Source organism: Melanotaenia boesemani, chromosome 11, assembly GCF_017639745.1.
Source record: "Melanotaenia boesemani isolate fMelBoe1 chromosome 11, fMelBoe1.pri, whole genome shotgun sequence".
NCBI lineage: Eukaryota > Metazoa > Chordata > Actinopteri > Atheriniformes > Melanotaeniidae > Melanotaenia > Melanotaenia boesemani.
Genome location: NC_055692.1, coordinates 12975110 through 12995480, shown reverse-complemented (window position 1 = coordinate 12995480; position 20371 = coordinate 12975110). Strand labels below are relative to the sequence as shown.

The window sequence follows — 20371 nt, the reverse complement described above, 5'->3', positions numbered from 1 at the left end:
CATTGGTGGCACTTTCCTTTTGCTTCTGGCTTGGCTGACTGTTTTGGGTGTGGTGTCGTGGAACGTGTGTTCTCTACTGCTGTGTTCACTACAGGTGTGAGAACTTTCTCTAAACTCTTAGTCAAAGACGATACTTGTAATGTTAGCTCTTGTATAGCAGTGCGATTGGCTTGGACCTCTGCCTTCACCTGAACTGCATTCTGCATGTCCTTCTCCTGATGCACTGCACTGACGCTGACTGCTTTTTGTTTGTATGTCTGGCCTAACCTATTTTGCCTCTCCGTGTCCTCACTCAAAGACCTTGTTATGACTTCAAGAATAAAATCATCAGTGACACCTAGGTCTGAAATATGGGGTTTAAGGTCTCGTCGGATGTATGCACATTTTTCATTTATCCCTTGGTAAAGTGAATGGAGAAACACTCCCTGTACCAGTTTGCTGTCGTACTGGAAACCAGTACTTTGTTTAGATGCAAACATCACACGCTGTTTTAGCCCCATCAGTCTGTACATAAACTGTTGTGGGCTTTCTTTGTCAAGCTGTTTTGCATTGCTCAACTCCTGAAATAATTCAGTACTGCTTTTATCCCGAAGATGTGCCCTTAGAAAACGCTTTAGCTCGGATACCGTCAGGCCATCTTTGGTAATGAGCATGTCTTTAAAGTTACCAGGCTTAATTATTTTTAGCACTGTTCTGATAACCTCAGCCTCAGTAAAACCTTCAGTTAGTCCTTCATCAATTTGCTTAGACAAACTGTTAAAACTTAAATCAGAATCTGAATCAGAAATTTGACCACCATGGATCCTAAATTCTCTACGTGGCAACAATGTTGCAACATCTGCCAGTCTTACCAACCCAGCCACCTGATCAGCAGACATTGGTTGTTGGGTAGTCTCCCTTATGGCAGATGCTAGTACTACTGGTTCAGTTTCTGCCATAGATGCATCAGCCTCTTCTTTAGATGTGTCACCTGGTTCACCTGCCTCGTGGGGCAATTGCAGTTCGTCAATGAGGTCACGAAATATTAGTAGGCGAGACATACCCTGGTCCTCCAGATTCCTTAGTTGTTTACTTCTCAGGAAGTCAACAATAAAGTCAAAGAGATCCACTTCAGTCGAGTCTTCACCTGGTAAATCTTCATTCACCTCATCTTGACATGATACTGCAAGCTTGTGAAGTAGGTCTCTGTTGGCAGTGCTGATCAGCCGGCGAAGCTGTTGCTGAATTTCCCACTGTAGATCATGAAGAGCGGCCATCTTTGGATACCCGATGTCTGTCACTTGGTCGTTGGCTCCGAAAACAGGTAATCAGGAACCCACGGTTCTAACTCGATTAGCACCAGTCCAGCAGGTGGCGCTAATCCCGGACGAGCCCCCAAAATTGTTGCCCCTCTGGCATTACCGTCAGAAGGCAACGAAGGTTTAGTCGTCTCAACGTGTCAAGCTGTGGCGAAGAATAGAGGAGATACACACGTTGAGCTGGCGTTACTCTCATACCGGAAGTTTTATTCTTTTACAGACATCAGGTATCAACAAATTGACAGATGGCCATCATGTTCAGTCCCATTTATAATCTGGCCATTTAAGACAATCTTACCTTTCCAGCATTCCATCAACTGAACATATTTCCAGCAATTTCACTTGAACACAATATCATTTACAATGAATTTTGCCACTTATTTTAACTTGTTCTTAATTATTGCTTTTAACTGTCTATTTAACAATCAACACATTTTTCTAGCTTAATATAATTACTCTTCTTCAAAGTTTTAAACACAAGCACTGAAACCCATTTTACTGTCTGCTTCGAGTGTACACTATAATATATAACAAATTTTACATGTAATTAACTAACAGCTAACAAGAAAATACATTTTCACTTTAATGGTTTCTTTCACCGTTTTCTCATACAACCTTATACTCACTCAAACACCTACAATATAATATTTCTGATTTGGCAATGACCAAGAAGACACTTAACTTTGACATCAGCAAACATTTTACTGCATGAACACATTTCCATAAGGTGCTAAGTGAATTACGTTTGAAAGTGAATCCACTAATTTCTCAGTCATTTTGGGATAGCTAACCACACACACTACTCCACATTGTCCAAGTCCGCTAGCATTAGCATTAGCTGGCAGACAATCCTAATTGTGGTTTCCTTCTACATGTCTCATCAAACCGCTTCGGCTGCAACGGTACAACTACTCAAAAACGACAATTTTAACAAGTAAAGTCTGTCATAAGCACTTGTTCCAATAAACATTTACCAACCTGTGGCGAAGAATAGAGGAGATACACACGTTGAGCTGGCGTTACTCTCATACCGGAAGTTTTATTCTTCCTCTGTGACCTGCTCTACTCTTTACCACCAGCGCGATAGGCGCCGCCTAGCGGTTGGATGTAGAATAGCGCTGCAGTAACTGAGATTACAGTAATGTAATGTATAACAAATAAAAGAAAACTTAATGAAATTAGAATAGGGGTGTCTATTTTTATCCCCTTATCTATTTGACCCTCTACATAAAACTGCCTATCATGAATCTGACAGCGCTGTAGGGATGCAGAATTAAATCCATGGAGGACTCTTTTGACAGGCGCCTCAGAGCAAGAGAGCGAGACATGTGATATCAGTGACAGTTGATTTAAGACATCAGGCCATTCAAATGTGACTTTTCAACTGTGGCACTCATTGCAGGTGGTGTTTCCTCGGGTGGCGAGGGTTTGTAAGAACGACCGCGGTGGCTCGCCCCGTGTCCTAGAGAAGCAGTGGACCTCATTTCTGAAGTCTCGCTTGAACTGCTCCATCCCCGGTGACTCCCACTTCTACTTCAACATCCTGCAGGCTGTAACAGATGTCATTCACATCAATGGGAGGGATGTAGTGATGGCTACTTTCTCCACGCCTTACAACAGGTACCCTTACTGGCAAGAAGCTAAAAAAAGTGTTTATATTAGGTTTGTTTTTTTATCACAAATAAGTTCAAGTATGTCGAAAACTGTTTTGAACTTTCCATTTATTATCTCAATTATCTCTCTCAGTTTAAAGTACTTTCTAAAATGCCCTCAATGCATTAACTTTATGACAGTCTGACCTTTGTTAATGTTAGTAGTGTGTTTTCCTGCTGTGCCTCTTGGCAACATATTACAAGGTCAACATTTATATCTCATGTCAAACAGTTTGCTGCCCTTTAGATGTGCAGGTTTTTAATCTTATTCCCCCCATTTGCAGGTCATATTCAGAACTATTCTCGCAGGCCGTGGGAACATTTTATCTAAATTGAAAATTACCACAAAGCTGCTGATAGTTCACACATATTGTAATTTTCTATTTTATGGCAGCTTTTTAGCAGATAAGACAATTGCTTGTGACAACGCAATTGAGCATGCTTAATGGACATTAAAACTCAATGAAGCAGCGCTTCTGAAAATTTCTGTAAGCAGCCTTTTTGATCCTAGCATTAATTTTCCATTTCATAGTCAGGGGGTGAAATTAGTGGGAGCGCATTCAGAATGCAGGCAGCACTCAGTTTATGTCGTTTAATTGTCTGTCTGAAAGCAGCTGGGTTGCTGAGTGGCCCAGCCACTTGCTAACAGCATGGTATAAACAGAAATATGACTGTCTTAACTTTCTGTCAAAATGCAATGCAGACAGCAATTATTGTCGTTTAGCTGCTGAGCCAAAAATGAACAACTTTCTGAACTTGCTCTCTATAATACTACCCTTGTGTATTCTGTCTCCCTAATGTCTACATGATGAGTTTAACCCATGATGCAACAGCAGGAAAATCCTGCCAGCCAAGAGAGGGAATAGCATTTCTCTAAACAGTTCTTAGCTTTTACTTTTGAATGCAGATGCATGAAAAATAGAGAAATGACTCAGTAATCAGCTATGCATTGATGCCGCACAGAGAAAGATGTCATTGGCCTTGCTGCAATCATAAGTTTGGTATTTTTTTTCCCCTGAAAATGAAGGGCAATAACAAAATAATCTGTTGTCTGTATTTGGAGCCCAATTTTGGACTTGTGATGAACTTTAATGCCACGAGGCTGTTGGGGAAACCCAGTGTGGGAGTGAATGTGTGTCCTCATGATATTCAGCAAGCATGAACACTTCAACAGATACATTACTATGTGCAATAATTATACAGTAAAATGTATTCAGTTTATTCAGTAAAATTGTAATTACTTGAAAAAAAAGAATAATTGCTTTTTGAATTTGTTAAAAAAAAAAGAAGCTGATATTGTTAACACTTAAAACATGCATCTTCTAAAATAAGCCATCCTTGGGGGATTTAACTGTTATGAAAAGGGATTATAAATCCATGTTTCTGTCTTTCGATGATAGTCCAGAATATCCAAAGTGTTTCTTTGAAATGTTAAGTCAGCCGGATTGTTTATGTAGTGTTTCTGTGTTTTTGTGTCATGGCAGTATTCCAGGTTCGGCAGTGTGTGCCTATGACATGGCAGAGGTGGCCAAGACGTTCACAGGGCGTTTCAAAGAGCAGAAATCCCCAGATTCCACATGGACGCCTTTTCCTGAAGAGAGGGTTCCCAAGCCAAGGTACGTTTAAAGCTCATTTGTATACACATACAACTTAAATCCACAAGTCTCTCCTGTCTTTTTTTTACTCATAGCGCCACTTTTTTTTTTTTAGTAAGGGATTTAACATCCTACATCACATAGGGCGTCACCCACACACTAAATGTGCAGTCACACTCACATACATGCCACCTCAAAGTTGGCATGTATTCATGTTTTCAAAGTTGCACCCATTACCTCACCTCTTCTCTGCATGCAACTGCATACGCATTGACAAATGAAGCATGAGATCTCTTTACAGATGGTTGGCTAATTCCACAACCTGATCAATCTCCCATCTATTGCTCACTAATTAGTGGGCTAAGAGCTGTTCTTCTATCGTCAAGAAAAAAAAACAGATTTACTACAGATATCTGGGCCATGATAATTGTTAGTGGTATCTGTGTGTATGTGTGCATTTGTGTGTTCCTGTATAGCCTAAGGATGTGATACTGCACCAATGAGAGGCTGTACTATACTCATCTCATGCATTGCATTAATGTGTGGATATATTAGTTTCCTTTTTTTCCCCCTCAATTACAAGGTAATGACTTGCTTATATTCAACATCAGTAATTTCAAGAGGCAGATGTACCCGCCGTTTATTTTTCTGTAATTAATGGGATTGATTTCATTTCCATCCTGTAATGTGTTCAGACCTTTTTATCTACAATCAAGCAGACGGAGACTTGTAACAATGCCACCAAGGTCTGGTCCTGCACCAGACTGTTCCTCCATGTGCTAGACGCTCATGTTGAATCATTTGCAGATTTTCGTATTTAAGAGATGTCTGTTTCTGTTTTTGCTGTCCATATGTCTGCTCACATAAGCAATATACTTATAGCAGAAACTAAGGGTCAGCTTTATGTTAGAAGGAACTAACTTAAATTTGTGGTGGATAAAAATGCAACCTTCAGTAGTTGAAAAGAATGTTTCTGAATAAGTTTTCAGTCAAGAGTTGATGCAGTCAAGCTTGATATCGTCTTGAAAAATCAAGTTTCTAAAAGAACTAAATCAAATTAGATTCTTTCATGTTCTTTTAAATGTTTCTTTCATTTCTGTATGGTGATGTTACGTAAACAAGAAAGATATGTGTGGGATGCACATCAAGGCTTTTCTTGACTACACATCACTACATCAAATAACTACAATAACGATTTTCTTTAGAAAACTAAGAGCATACACATATGCGTAATTAAAGGTTTGCTTCTTAAATACTGACAGTGTCAGGCACACTGTCGCTGGCTGGCTGGCTGGGTAATATTTCTAGGGTCTGGTGTCTATTATGTGCTGTGAAAGGGTATCAAAGACCATGCTGTAAAGAGGTTTTACAAGCTCTTGGAGGTGACATGTCTGCACAGGGATTTGCCATCAAAAGCAGCTTCTCTTTTACAAGGAACTCACCAGTTCCCTGTTAAAGGATGAGATAGGTAAAATGTCTCACTGCCTTATCCTGGGTTTAGAGGAAAGAACACATTATGTGTCTTCCTATTTGACCAAAACATCTTAGAATGAGAGTTCAGTCATTTATAGCTTCACTCTTATAGATTTTAAGGAAGATAGACTTACTCTCCTCTATTTGCCTCATCCAATAACATGGCTTTCTATTCATACTTTTTCCTCCATCTGCTCCCAACTTTTTTTCCTTTCCCATCATTCTTCCTCCTCATTGCCTTCCTCCCCTCCATCTGCAGACCTGGCAGCTGTGCCGGCACTCCATCCATGGAGCGATACAAGGTATCCAACGAGTTCCCTGACGATACACTCAACTTCATCAAGATGCATCCTCTGATGGATGAGGCCGTGCCCTCCATTGCTAACAGGCCCTGGTTTCTTAAGACCATGGTGCGGTAAGTATTTTACACTCCAAAAGCCATTTTTATCAAAGTTTTGTGAATCTCTTCAGTCCAGGATGGTAATTATTTGAAGTGCTGCTCAAAGAGTCAGACTTACTAAAAGACATCATTGTTCCACCACAAACCAGATACTGACCTAGTTTTATTACAGTGGAGGAAACAAAATTCACACCTTACAGTCCTTTTCCCAAAGTGACAGTGTAATGATGGGATAAAGAGAGAGTGAGCAAATTAAGTATTCATTCACGCTTATCTTTATGGTTAGTTCCTTAAGAAAACAAATAAAACCTTCCTTTCTGCAGTTCTTGGTTACAATGGGCTCTGAGGATATTTTAAGAAGAATATACTGCAGTAACAACATATCTGCTTTAGATGAGTAGCTGGCTTTTCTAGTAAGTTTTTGAAATGGAACTCTTCTCCCAAAAGCCACTGCACCATGGCTGATGTTGTTTGATCATGAAGCTGGCTTTTACTTACACTACACACAGACATTTAACCCAGTCTCTGGGGGGGATGTGACAGCACATCGTGATCTCATTGGCAAGGCAAAACAAGCCAGGGGTACATTTGCTAAAAAAGTTAAAAATCCCTTTCTAAGTTTGGACTTGGAATTTAATTGCATCTGCTCAGGATTTCAAGTTGGAACAGCTTGCCTCATTCATGACAAGCCTCAGTGGAGGTAGCATCACTTTATGTGCATCATGTCACATCTTGCTGCGACTTTCATTGCGTCTGACCTACATTCTGCAGTGTCTTTGTCTGAATATAAGAAGCTGTTCACCAACTGTTCATTAGTGTGATATGACTTTATCATAAATGAATGATTCTGTTGTTAGGAGTGTTATTTAAGCTCAAAAAGCATCACAAATGCATGTAGAGTAGAGGAGGTTATTGTCATGGTTTCAGTGTGGACTACTATTCCTGAGCTGAAGTCAACTGGAAATGAAATCAGTAATAGGGTTTGATCCTTGCTGCATCCCAGAGAGGACACCCCAAAATAAAGCATAAGCTTTTTCCTCAAAATGAAAAAGCTTTTTTTGTCTTGAGACTTGCTGTACTGCAGCAGGGACCTCAGCAGATTGGGCACACTCAATCAAAGGGGAAACACACACTTAAGAATCTCCCTCGTGTGATTTTTATCATCTTTAATAGGTAAGACAATGAGTGTCTTAGTGGATCACATTTCACTGACAAGAATCTTTGGAGCTCCTGTTGTGAGTATATATATATATATATATATATATATATATATATATATATATATAAAACCCTATTAGATCTTCACATTGTTGTTACTCCTTACTGACTTACCAGTGTCACCAGGCATTTTAGGATATATTTTAAGAAAAGACAAGCATTAGTGTGGGCTTGTATTTCTAATGGTGTCATGGTGCAAATGTGTATTATAGTTACTGCTTTTAAAAAATCTCTCCTTTAGAGTACCAGTTTTACCGGTGCGTACCTTGTAACCCATTTTCACATGTAGAACGCTCAGTAAACATTAATGAGGGTAATAGAGGACTTCCTAGATGTCCGGATAAGCTCTCTTCTTTAATCTTTAAATCCCATCTCCTTCTATTAACCCCTAAAGCCCCAAGCTTTTTTTTAAAAAAAAACTTACATCTGAAAACATTTTCAAATCCAATCAGTAACAGCTGCACAGCATTTAACCCAAACTGAACAGCCTCAGGCTCTATTGATAAGGAACATTTGGAAGAATTCTGAGATACAGTAAGCCTCCGAATCCTTATCATCAGGCCAGAGAAAAATGTGAAAAAAGCTCCTTAAAACTAAAGTTTCAACCAACTGTAATCTGTAAATAAGAGTAAATAACAGCCTTATAACAATAAATCAATAACACTGATGCCTTTTATCCACTATTCTACCAATGGAAGTGAAACACACAAATGCCATGTATATTTTAGTCAGTTAGTTAGTATTTACAGTTAGTAAAATAATGAGTGCCCTGTTGTTGGCTGTTGTGACTTTAGACATTTGATGTAAAGCATGTTAACTGATTGACTGATCAGCTGGTTAATAATCATCCAGGAAGTGACATTCAGTCAAAAGAGTACTGGACTGGTGTTTTAAAAATTCACTTGAATCTCTGCTAGTGACGTGCATCACCATATGTTGATTTTTTACAGAGCTAATGTTTTGTTGTTGGTAAACAACCAAACTAAGTAATGAATTGATTGGATTTTATCCAATCCAATGAATCAATTGTTTTATTCCTTCTTCCAGGTATCGTCTGACGCGCATTGCGGTGGACAGTGAGGCAGGTCCCCACAAGAACCACACAGTGGTATTTCTGGGATCAGAGAAAGGCATCATCCTTAAATTCTTGGCCAAGATGAACAATGGCTTCCTCAATGACAGCCTGTTTCTAGAAGAGCTCAGTGTCTACAACCCTGACAAGTACGTAGTTCTGGGTTCATGAGTGTATACTAGAGAGACACATGGATACAGTTGCTACAAACGAAAGGAAGGCCAGTTACTGTGTATGTGTGTGTATGTTACCTAGAGAGAACGTGTTTAATTTTGTCTTTCCACCATCTATCGACTCTGCCAAACTACCAGCTCCTTCACAGGCAGTCAGTCCCCCTGACCCAAGCTGCATAGTGAAGCCAGCCAACCAGATGGCTACTCTATCATTTAAAAGAGTTTTATCAGGTTACACTTTGCCCAACCACAGCTACTAAATTAGAGACATATACACTAAGGCTGTGGATAGCATAGCAGTGTGGTTCCCAACCACAGCAGAGCCCAGCTTTTTCAAGATGTTGGCTGATTAAAGAAAACACACATACACACATCGAGGTCTGTGTTAGTCTTCAGAGCCAGCCTGGGATCTCTTACTAATACATTACTTGTCTGTTGGTTTGTGTAGTGGCTGTTTGGAAGTGAGTTGGTATCCATAAACTTGATGCAGAGGGTTGACTTGAGCGCTCATTTGGAGCATAGGGAATAAGGAAAAATCAGCCACAGTGCAGTCCTGCCAAAGTTTATATTTAGTTGGGAGGTAATGGACAATAGGGAACAACTGGCCAAACAAAACAAAACAAAACAAAACAAGAAATAAAAATGGAGAAAATATTTGTGAAGAACAGAAGACCAGAAGCTGGGAGACAAGAAGAGGAGAAGGGGGTCTTTACAGGAGGGCTTTCAATGTTTGTTGTTTAACCAATATGTTAGATAACAAACAAGCCTTATGTAGGGGATGAAGGGCAGTGCCCTCTCCTCTCTCCTCTCCCCTTGCTTGGCCTCCTTCTTGCCTCTTCCCTGTATGTCCCTCTTTGTTCTCCCGCTCTCCTGTTGGCTGGGGTTGAGCATTTGTCGGCAGCTGGCCATCTGGCTTCGGTCTTGTACAGTAAGTGACTTTGCTTCCCAGCCTGCCTGACTGGATCAGCGAAGGCCCGATTGTTGTGCATTACCCAGTGTAGATGGACTCTAAGCCCTAATTGAGAGCATTAATGCAGGACCGGAGCTCTGTGAAGAGGAGATTAAATCCCAGGAGCTGGATGGCAGGATAGAGAGAGGAGTAGAGAGAGGGAAGGGATAGAAAGATGCTCGACACACCCAAGAGGGATTAGAGCGTGCTCCTGTGGGGATGTGGAGACAAAGACAACTAACAGGGATGGAGGAGTGGTCAAGTGTGGGGAGGAGTGGAGGGTTAGAGTTAGAGTTAGTGGATTTTACAGTTAAGTGCTACCGACTGCTCACAGTTCCCATCTGTCTGTTTATCTGTTGTATCTGTATCACCCCTTTCTTTATCTCCCACCCTTTTCCTGACATTGTGAGCACTCGTCCAGCATTATCTGTGTTCTTACTGACCTCAGATTTTATCTGTTTACTATGTCTCCACCCTTTTCTATGAAAACTCCTAATTGTTTTATTCAATTTCATTTAGTGGCTCTGACTTGTTCCTTTAATTGTAATAAAACTGAAGGTAAAGTAGTTATAATCCAGGTTTGACCCTCTTCCTTTAGGTGCAGTATAGATGGTGTGGAAGACAAGCGCATCATCGGGATGCAGATAGACAGTAAAAGTCATGCTCTGTGGGTGGCTTTCACTTCCTGTGTAGTCAAAGTACCGCTGTCTCGCTGTGAAAGGCATGGGCGGTGCAAGAAGTAAGTTTGACGATCACCTATCAAATTTTCATTTCTTCTCAGATGTTTTAACAGTTCTGAACAATATTTATATGTTGTGTTGTGTGATTGCTTTTCAGGTCCTGTATAGCCTCCAGGGACCCATATTGTGGCTGGGTGTCAGAAGGTGCCTGCAGACAAGTGGTTGGTGGCATCAAGTAAGTAAATACAGGTGCAATCAGAAGAGAGCTGCTAAGTGGCAGGAAGGTTTAAGGCTGCAAATTTTAATACAAAGAAAAATAAAACATTTTGAAAGATTTTTTTTTTGAGCTATCTAATCACATTTTGTACAGTAGTGCAGCAAACATCAGCTGAGGCTCATGGGTATTATAGTATTTTGATGCAGGCTATCAGTTTCACATACTTGAAACTTGTGGACTTGGTTTGATTTAACCAGTTAAACCACTATTCACCTCTGTATATTTCTGATTTATGGTGTGTAAGTACAGTTACCTCCAGCTGAAGCGGCTGTTGGAAGGATGAATGGAAGGAAAGCGTTGTTTGCCCGAGGCTTGGGGTTGGGTATGCAATGCTGGGGAAAGTTTGATGGCCACAGCAACTATAATTTTGTGGCTGCAGCTATGACATAGAAACAGATTATGCTTTCTGAACAAACAGCATATGGAGTTTTGTGGTGGGAAAAACATTTTACAGATGAGGTCATAACAAAAGGACCACTGCTCGACTAGCATCTGATGATGAATGAATTTGATCCCTCTGCTGCAAAGTGATTGGTCTGGCGTGGCATTGCACCAAGTGCACCACATAAAACTTGCATAGCAAAAACACAGACGCTACCCATCCTATTATTATTCTCCAAAGCTGTTGCGGTGACAGTTCTGATTGAGTTTCCACTTTGGAGCAGGAGCTGACACAGAGGCTTTAGTAAAGCAGATGACCTCGCCTCTTTATTCTACAATATTTCTAAGTGGGAGAGTTGGGGGATTTGCTCTAGTTGGATCTGTTAGTCGGCAGTGAGCTATTAAAAATATTAGCAAAGATGAATATAAGGAGGGATGAAATAAGGGAGGGGAGAGGTTTACTCACACAAACAGGTCTCTTTTCCCCTCTCTTGACTTGTTGTCCTATTAATCCTTCTGCATCTCTTCCTACCTGTGTATGTCCATTCCTGTCTGTGCATCTATTTTTATCCATTCTTTTCCTCCATCTTTCCTGACATACTCTTTCTCTCTTGCAAGCCTCCCCTCCTTTCTTCTTCCATCTGGCCCCAATGCTAGTGTGCCAGCTTTCCCATGTGGAGTTATGCCTCTTACACCTACTGCCTATAAACAGCTTGCACTCTGGTCTCCTGCAATATGGTCCCCAGCCCCACCCCCCTTCCCCCTCCCTCCCCCGTTCATGCATATAATTGCATATGATTCTGAATAGTTGTTATTTTGTAAAATAGATAAACAGCTGTGTTGCTATAATCACCATATCAGATGAGCACACCCAGATAAAATGTACCCATATGCTGGCTTGTGACTTGATGAGCCCTGATTCCTTTTTAAATGAAAACCAGGAATCAAAACAAATCAGCAGCTTTGGGGATAGATTTGCATATTTACTTCATACTGAATATACAGTATAGTTCCTGCCTCCATTTCACTTCTGATATGAATAATGAATGCTATTATGCCTGACCTGCATTTCAGCAACTAAGTCCCCTGTGTAACCTCATATCTCACATAATAATCACGTGATGCAAGATAATATTAAATAAAGGCATTTTGACTGCCTCTAGTTATGTATGGTGCGGCTAGAATCTGATTTAAATATGCAATATGGGGTTGCAGTGGGATCTCAACCCCGAGCTTGACTGCCTGTAGTGTCACATTCAAACACACTGTGCTTCTTTTGCTACATTGCAGCCACTATAGGGCTGACCCCTTTGACTGAGGGTTCAGACCATGGTTCATTCACTCTTCATATGTGCCTAGAAAGGTCCAGACACTACATCTGTAGTGTGAATGCTTATTGTTAATTCATCTCCAGGCTAGTGGGATTTCAAACTTGCATTTTTCATCCCAAATTCTGAAAATTTATTATCAATCTATAATGGAAATCGTGACGATAGGGGTTGTCTAATCTTTTTAAATAACAAAAAAACAAGCAAACAAACAAAAAAAAAACCAACTGCATTGCTTGGCATGTTGGGAGAAGGTAATGAAATGTCGGGGAGGAATATCTAGTAGATACCAGAATTGATTTGATTATAGGTTCAGTTTTGCAACTCTGCTGCCTCTACTTTGTGATTATGACTATATATGGTAAGCAAATCACACAAGCAGAATAATTGAAACTCCAAGTATGAAAATAGCTTTAAGTGGATGTGGTTATCAAGACTTTAACACATCAATATCACCAACCCCTCCCAAATAAAAAATGATTTGCACTCACAGGGTGAAACATTGACTGGTACAATATACTGTGCATGAAATTTTTCACTCATCACCAACATATAAATATGTCTAAAACTCACAAAGATAAGCGCAAAATGGTCAGGTTGCTGGTAGATGTTAAAGTATCCATATGAATCTCAGGGTATTATTTCTCCAAGTACGAGTTGGCAAAGTTATTCTTCTCAATTTTGTGGTGTTAATATGGATGAGAAGTGTATGCGAAGACATGACTTTGACAGAAATCTAGTTGTTGTTTAGCTTCCTAAAGTCTCCTTTTGTTGTGAGGGCCATGTTTTTACCCTGATTAGGGCAAAAACGATGGTTGATAGTGTTTTAGAACATCATTAATCTTTATGCTGTCATCAGTAAAGGGTGAAGAAGATGAGAGGCGGGTGGAAGTCAGAGAAGGAGGAGAACTGAGATAGGAGCCGCGGAGGACTGTGAAAAGCTTTCATGCATGACTGTGATTCTGGTTGACAGTTGGTCCGCTCTGTTTCACCGATCTCCTTACAGCCTGCTTGGTGGTCTTTCAGGGAGAAAACAGGTCTTAGTGCATCAGAAAATAACATCTCCAAAACTATCTCTGTGTCATATGATGGCCCTCAAGCATGGTTACCCCCCACTGCTTTGCTCTTGGTGCATGTGATTGTAACTACAAACATGTCTGTACTAAGGCTTTATAAAGTCAGATAGTGTGAACAATGAGAAAACGATTGTACAAAAGGTTCTCATGAAAAAGCAGTTTTTTTTTCTTTCTTGCCACGAACTAAATGAAAAAAAATGAAAGTGCTGCATTGATTGCGAAATAAAGTTGAAGCTAGTAGAAGCAACAAAGATAGCTTGACCTAGCTAAGACTGGGTGACAGCTAGATTTGCTTTAACACTGAAAAACTAAAGTGGCTTTCACATAGATGCAGTGAGCACCTCACTCTACTTCTGAACTCATTCATGTCTATGTATTGCATGATGCGAGAAAGAATCTGCACGGAGTGCAGTGCAAGGTAAACTACTATCTGCGTCCTCAGTGTTGAAGCTGAAATAATCTCAGACAAATTGGCTTAACACATTACCCTGCCTGCTCTCTAATAAACAGGTTGTCTGTAATTTGTTTTTTAAAGAAAATGTTTACAAAGGGGCTTTGTACTGAAATATTTGACAGAGAGCAGCAACATGAGCTATTGTCTAGCTTTTATGAGGGGAGGCTAACTGGCTGCTAGCTAGCTTCTGTCTAAAAGAAATGTCAAAATCTGTCTGAACATTGTTTTTAGCCACATATCTGTTTTTATTACAGACAAACAAAACATAAATCCTTTTTTATCAACACTTCTAGCAACAAATTCTGCATCAGCTATGGATTTACTTGACTTCCTACATTCCACATAACCACTGAATTTAGGTCTTCAGGGCACCTGCTAGGTGTACTTTGATTTCAGTCCAGCATAGGACTTTCTGCAGCTTACACTGTGTGCTAGGATATGCTGTGTTTCATGGTGTTTTTGTAGTAGCTTTCCCACAGATTTGTTACTTTGCTAGGTGTGGCAAGCCTGCATGGCCTGGCCTGTTTTCCGCTGCTGACCATGATGTCTCTGTTCCCTGCAGATCAGCCTTTGAGCAGGACGTGGAGCATGGTAACACAGATGGCCTGGGAGACTGCCAAAGTAAGCAGGCCCTCTTCACTCTTATCTTCCCTCCTCTCTTCCATACCCCCCACAACCACTCTCTGTTAACTCTGTCTCCTTCTTCTCTTGGCTCTTCATTTCCTTATTCGCTGCCTTTTCACCTTTTTTTTTTCCTCTCGTCTTCTCTGCCTTACAGTTCTCTCTTTTACTCACGTCCATCCATCTGTCCCTTTCGGCTCTTGTCCTTTTCTGTCCGATTTCCCCCGTTTCTGTGGTCCCCCGGTCAATAGAGTGTTGTGTCCCATTGGGCAAAGACTGGGTTCCGTCTTGCAAAACGCCTGAAATAAACAAACATTCAGCAGGACACAAGGGAGAGATTTTATATGTGAGAAGTCACAAGGCTCATTTTAAAACATAAAACAAGTCAAGGCTCCAAGCCTCCAAGTGAGCCTCAAGTCTAAGGTCTCTTTCACTCGTTATATTTGGAGATAGTATATTTGAACTTTTTGTGTTCAGAGTAGCTGTTTGCAAATGTGATACCCTCTTGATATTCTACTGAGCTGCTCAGTTTGCAAAAGAAACTTGAAAACAATTTGACTTTAGATCACTCATTAATCAGTGTAAATAAAGCCCATGAATTTTTCTTTTCACTTTAATCTGCATGTTTAGTCAAGGGACCCCAGCATGTTGGACGTATAGAAGCCATATAGATTCCCCCTCTGATTAGAAGTGAGGGGAATATCGAGCAGTTAGTCAATTGAATTACTTTAAAAGTCACAGCTTTTTATCATGTTAAAGCATATAAGCTTTCTTTACTGCATGCAATAACAGGCTTCTCTTCATTTCTTTTCTTTTTCTTTTAGATACATTTGTGGCACTGAATGGTAAGTATCCCACTTGTGTAACATGGGCAATCACATAAAAAAACAGAAGCTGCGTTATGTTTTAAATCTTTTACTTCGGCCACACCTCTTCATCTATTTAGTCAGTCATCCCCTCTCAAGGAAATGAAAACTCCTCCCACACGTATAAAGAGAGGTTATTAATGAGACAAGGTTTTAACTGAATTGATTTCATTCTTTCTTTTTGATAGACATCCCTTCGGGTTATGAAGGTAATGAAAGAAATGAAACTTGATCACTCTCAACGCTCATAGTATTTCTCCTCATTTAGCCCCTTTGGTGTTTAGAATACAGATAGAATTGTAGAGATAGAAATTAGAATGGAAAATCTTTGATGTTGATTCTGATTTTGGATAGTTTAATTATACCTTTCCTCCCCTTTCTTGTTCCCCACTGCACCATGCTCTTTATCCTCTGTGCAATAGCATTGATTAGCTATGACCTTTGCTTTGCTAATTAGATGGATCTGGTTGTTGGTGGTTTAATGCTTTAATGGTGAGAAAATGCCTCATTGTGTGCATTAAATAGGACATGTGCTTCAGGAGAGAACGAGATATTAAACTGGCTTGTCTGTGTATTTGAACCATCTGGACTCGCGCAGTTCAGAACAAATGTAAACATGCAGAAAACATGTCAAGACTCAAAGTAAATATATACATACATAGCTTTTTATTACTAATATTTTTGGTCTCCAAATGACATGGGTTGTTAGTTTAGTTTTTCCACTCAGATGTAATTGGCCTGAAGCAATGCCACTCTTATCCATAAAACCCACACCTATACATCCTATATTTTATCTAATCTGAAGGTGCATTAGCTAGTTTTTTTTTGTTTTTTTTTTGTGAATCTTTCTCCTCTCTCATACACGCACATGCAGTGCCTCGCAGCTGCCAGATCAAAACGGTCAGATCCATACAGAATGACAAGAATAGATATTTTGAAGTCTCTCCAGAAAGCCAGCTCACTCACCCCCTGTGGCTGTAACCCCACTGTGATTCTTCCTCCTTTTGGAGATCCAGGGTCATCGAAAAAGCATCTGTGTTGGTGTTCCCCCCTGTTGTGCTGAATATGCTCTCACTGGCTTGGCTATGTGTTTTCAGGCACACACACAAACTCAAACAGGCAACACCCAGTCGGTAACAACCAATACCCCCCCTATTGTCAACCTTAGCCTCAGACTTTCTATCTGTTGCTAGTTGATATGGATTTTAAGATAAATACTTGCCCCCTCTCCATCTTCCTCTCTGCTACTCCAGACTAGGCATCCATGCCTTTCTTTTAATCTGAAGAAGGAGAAGGATGTGCATCCATTGCCAGTTTAGAGCTTTTTTTGTCTGATTCATGGAGGAGCACTGAGGCTCCGAGCTCTCTGTATGTGTGTCATCTGCCTGAATTGCACTTCCCCTGGCGGTGGGGGAATGAATTATAAAATAGGCCTGTCACACTAATCTCTCAGCCTTGGGCCAATAGTTAAATAAATCATTTTAATGATTGCCACGCCACACAGAAGAGGAGTAGGCTTTGGGTGGTGTGCATGAGTGTCTATTATGCATCGTCTACCAGCGGTGCCTCCCCATCTACAAACACAAGCATAAACACATATTGAACAGGCATGTGCACGTCCCAAAACAAACACACACTCACATGCTGTCACCTCCTCCGTAGAGAGAGCTTGTCAAAATGGTAACTGGAGGTTGAGCTCCACAAGAGGTTGTGGATAAAAATGTTGTCACTTTCCATTATGGGAATGCATTTATTTTTTTGTCAAGATGTGATTAAAATATATTAAATACAATATATAGCTTTGGCAGAAGCGTGTAGGGTGGCTTAACTGTAAACATGTGGGATAGTAATGTGATTGTCATGGTTAAAAAATAAACATCCAAACAAAGCTCATGCACAAAATCAGGTTCTGAAAGAAAATGGGAAACTAAGAAAGGCAGATGCAGAACGCTGACTTTCTGAGTGATCAGCAGATGTAGACAGACAGGAGATATGTAGCTCCATTACCCACAAATTAAGAAATGGCAACAGAATAATTCAAGAGTGAAATCTCTTTATTATTTACTCTGCAAAATGTTAGAGGAAGCATAATTTCCCTTAACCCACTGCATGTTCCGTGTGACAAATGGTCCAGTACAATAATAACACGAGGTGCAGAAAAGCAGCAAATTTTCACAGCTGAGATGCTGAAACCACGAACTGTTTAAGATAGCATAAATATATATATATTTACAGATTGTCAAGTAATTATAGAAATCATTATTATTTTTCTCTTGTTGACCAAATGCTTTTGCTATAACACTTACTTTATGATTTAAAGTTGACATAGTTATCGTATGTAAAAGTTGAATGTTGCTATAAAATTTAGATAGAAACAAAGTTCGAAAAAGACAGTGGGGAGAATATCAATAGAGGCAGAAGAAAAGTTATAAGCATAGATCTTAACAGGAACACTGGGGAGAAAGTTTGTCTTTTGTCCCACATATGAAAGATAAGCACACTGTAGTTCATGTAGAAAGATACAGTTATATACTAACAGACCCAGAAGAGCTCTAACATGTCAGTCAGAACTGGAGGAGGAGGAGTGAGAGAGATGAAGATGCACAGAGTGACAGAAAAAGGACAGATGTCAAACCCGGTAAACACTCACACAACATATTTGCTAATGAGTTGCTTACAGTCACACTGGAAACACCTTGTTAGCTCACGTAGCCCAGCAGCTGTTCTAGTGTGCTTATGTCTATGATTGTGCATTTTAAAAGTGGAATAGATGTGTATGCGTATGTGTGTCTGAGCAACCCAGCTCGCCCGTGGTTGCGTCCCCTGAAGCCTGTCCCTGTCTGCTGTGAGCGTAAGTTAACCTGTGCTGTGTCCGGCAGGCCACCACCACCACCACCATCACCATACCCTCTCACTTCCCACCTCAGCCCTCCCTGAGGCCGCGGAGGGCCCCCTGGGGCGGGGCCGCATGGTGGAGCAGAAGGACCTCCCCATGAGCTCAGACAAAGGGGAAGACCCCTACGTGGCTGTGCCCTCTCAGACTCAACCCGAAGCCAATGGTAAGCCTTGGAACGCAATGGCAACAGTCAGTTTGGTCCATTGTCACCTGTGGCAAGGGAGTTGGGGGGGGGGGTGAAGTGAAAGGGAGGGGTTTAAGTAATTGAGCTTTATGACTGCCTAGCTGCTTCCAGCTGACAAGGTGTCGAAATGGTGGATGGTTTTTGTCTCTAGGGGACAAATTGCCTCACGCTTAGCATGTAAAACCTTCACAGAAACGTATGCAAACACAGCTAAGTGACGTGTGCAGGCACATACACATTCAGCGCTCATTAGGCTGCACACACAAATGCTTATACACACACACACACACACGTTGTTGGATGGATTTATTATCCGTGGAATATAATGTCCCACAGGAGATGTAATATCCAGACCATTACACTGTAAAAACGGAGATGGCAATGTATTTATTTCCTCCAGAAGATGGCCCAGTCCCCGGGTCTGTCATGCCTTGCGACACAGTGACATGACATTGAACGCCCTTTTCTCATGTGTTAACAACCTGCCTAATGCTGTGCCGCCTCAAGGACGGCTCACTGGATAAATGAGTCAGAGTGAAAAAGATAGAAGGGGAGGGGACGAGCGGGACAACACACATAGGAGGGGGAAGGATAAAGGTCTTTGCAGTGCTGCCAATTCATTAGAACAAAGCAGACAGAACTATAATACAGCTCATTAAAACAACATGCAACATGTCCCTGCTTCACTGTATAACGTGTGCAATCAGAAGCAGCTTCACCAATGTTGTGTGGAGATAATGATGAAGTAGTAATGGATATTCATTTGGATTCTTTCTATGGACACACCACTGTATATATGTAAAGACAAAAAGAAACAGACAAAAGAAATTTTGTGTTTCAAAAATAAAAAGATTTATTCCATTTCCAGCCAACTGGGAAATAAATACAACCAACCAGTTCAACACAGAATATTTTCTTATGGTTGAAGAAGTCTGTGAAGAATTGAAGTGTTGACTCAAAAGACTGAAAGGATTCTACCTGTGCAAAACAAATACATTAAAAAAGGTTCAAAGATACTTGGTGATGTGTCTCAGATGTAAAGTTTTCACATAAAATAGGGCTAGATAAAACCACATTGTCTCTCATTTCAAACATCCATATAAAGCGCCATGTTGCTTCAGTCTTCCACAATGCATATTTCAGTAGCTCCTGTCTGTGGAACAAACAGAGGCACAGCAGTGACTGCAGCACGTCAGCTGGAAGCAGTAAGGCACCAGTGGGTAGATCCAAGCACAATGGTGGCAGAGACTTTAGACAGCATGCCTACAGCCAGCATCACAACATGCTGTCACTCCCCACTTATTTGCTTTTACCTGAGCAGGTTTAGCATTACTTGGTATTCTTTAATATAACGCTGAAAGTTGTCTTAAAAAAGCGTTTCATGAGATATTTATCTTTTTTAGAGAGGGGATTGTGGGTGTTTTATGCTCAGGTAATGGCAACAAGGCTTCACATTTCAAATCAATGCTTCCTGCTGTGTTTTTTTTTTTCTGTATGATCATTATTATTGTTATTGCTATTATTTTATGTCACTTCTGCAGCTTTTTTTCACTGTTTATAAGTTCAACTTCAGCTTTAAAGTCTTCTTTTTTTCTCTGAAACTCTGATGCTCTGATGACATTTTTTTTCATTATTATTTCTTGTGAGCAGTTTCTGATATTTTGCATGGCTTGGTTTGAGAGTATGTCTTTTTTTCCTGCTATTTATATATTTGTCTTTTTCCTATGTTGCTTTGATGGTATTAAGCACAGTTTTGCCTCCATACAGCTTAATGCTTT

General features: G+C 40.5%; 1 protein-coding gene across 3 annotated transcripts in view; it reads left to right on the top strand.

The window, feature by feature from the left end:
* The window catches only part of sema6a (sema domain, transmembrane domain (TM), and cytoplasmic domain, (semaphorin) 6A), a 118978-nt gene that overhangs the window by 84149 nt on the left and 14458 nt on the right, over window positions 1-20371 (top strand). For 2 of the 3 annotated variants that reach the window (XM_041999049.1, XM_041999048.1), the window contains 9 exons: window positions 2701-2918; window positions 4435-4566; window positions 6278-6433; window positions 8684-8857; window positions 10429-10569; window positions 10668-10745; window positions 14589-14647; window positions 15472-15492; window positions 18393-18572. In XM_041999049.1, coding sequence (XP_041854983.1) covers window positions 2701-2918; window positions 4435-4566; window positions 6278-6433; window positions 8684-8857; window positions 10429-10569; window positions 10668-10745; window positions 14589-14647; window positions 15472-15492; window positions 18393-18572 — 1159 coding nt within the window. The remainder of the gene's footprint in view (window positions 1-2700; window positions 2919-4434; window positions 4567-6277; window positions 6434-8683; window positions 8858-10428; window positions 10570-10667; window positions 10746-14588; window positions 14648-15471; window positions 15493-18392; window positions 18573-20371) is intronic. The other variant, XM_041999050.1, reaches the window with a different exon arrangement.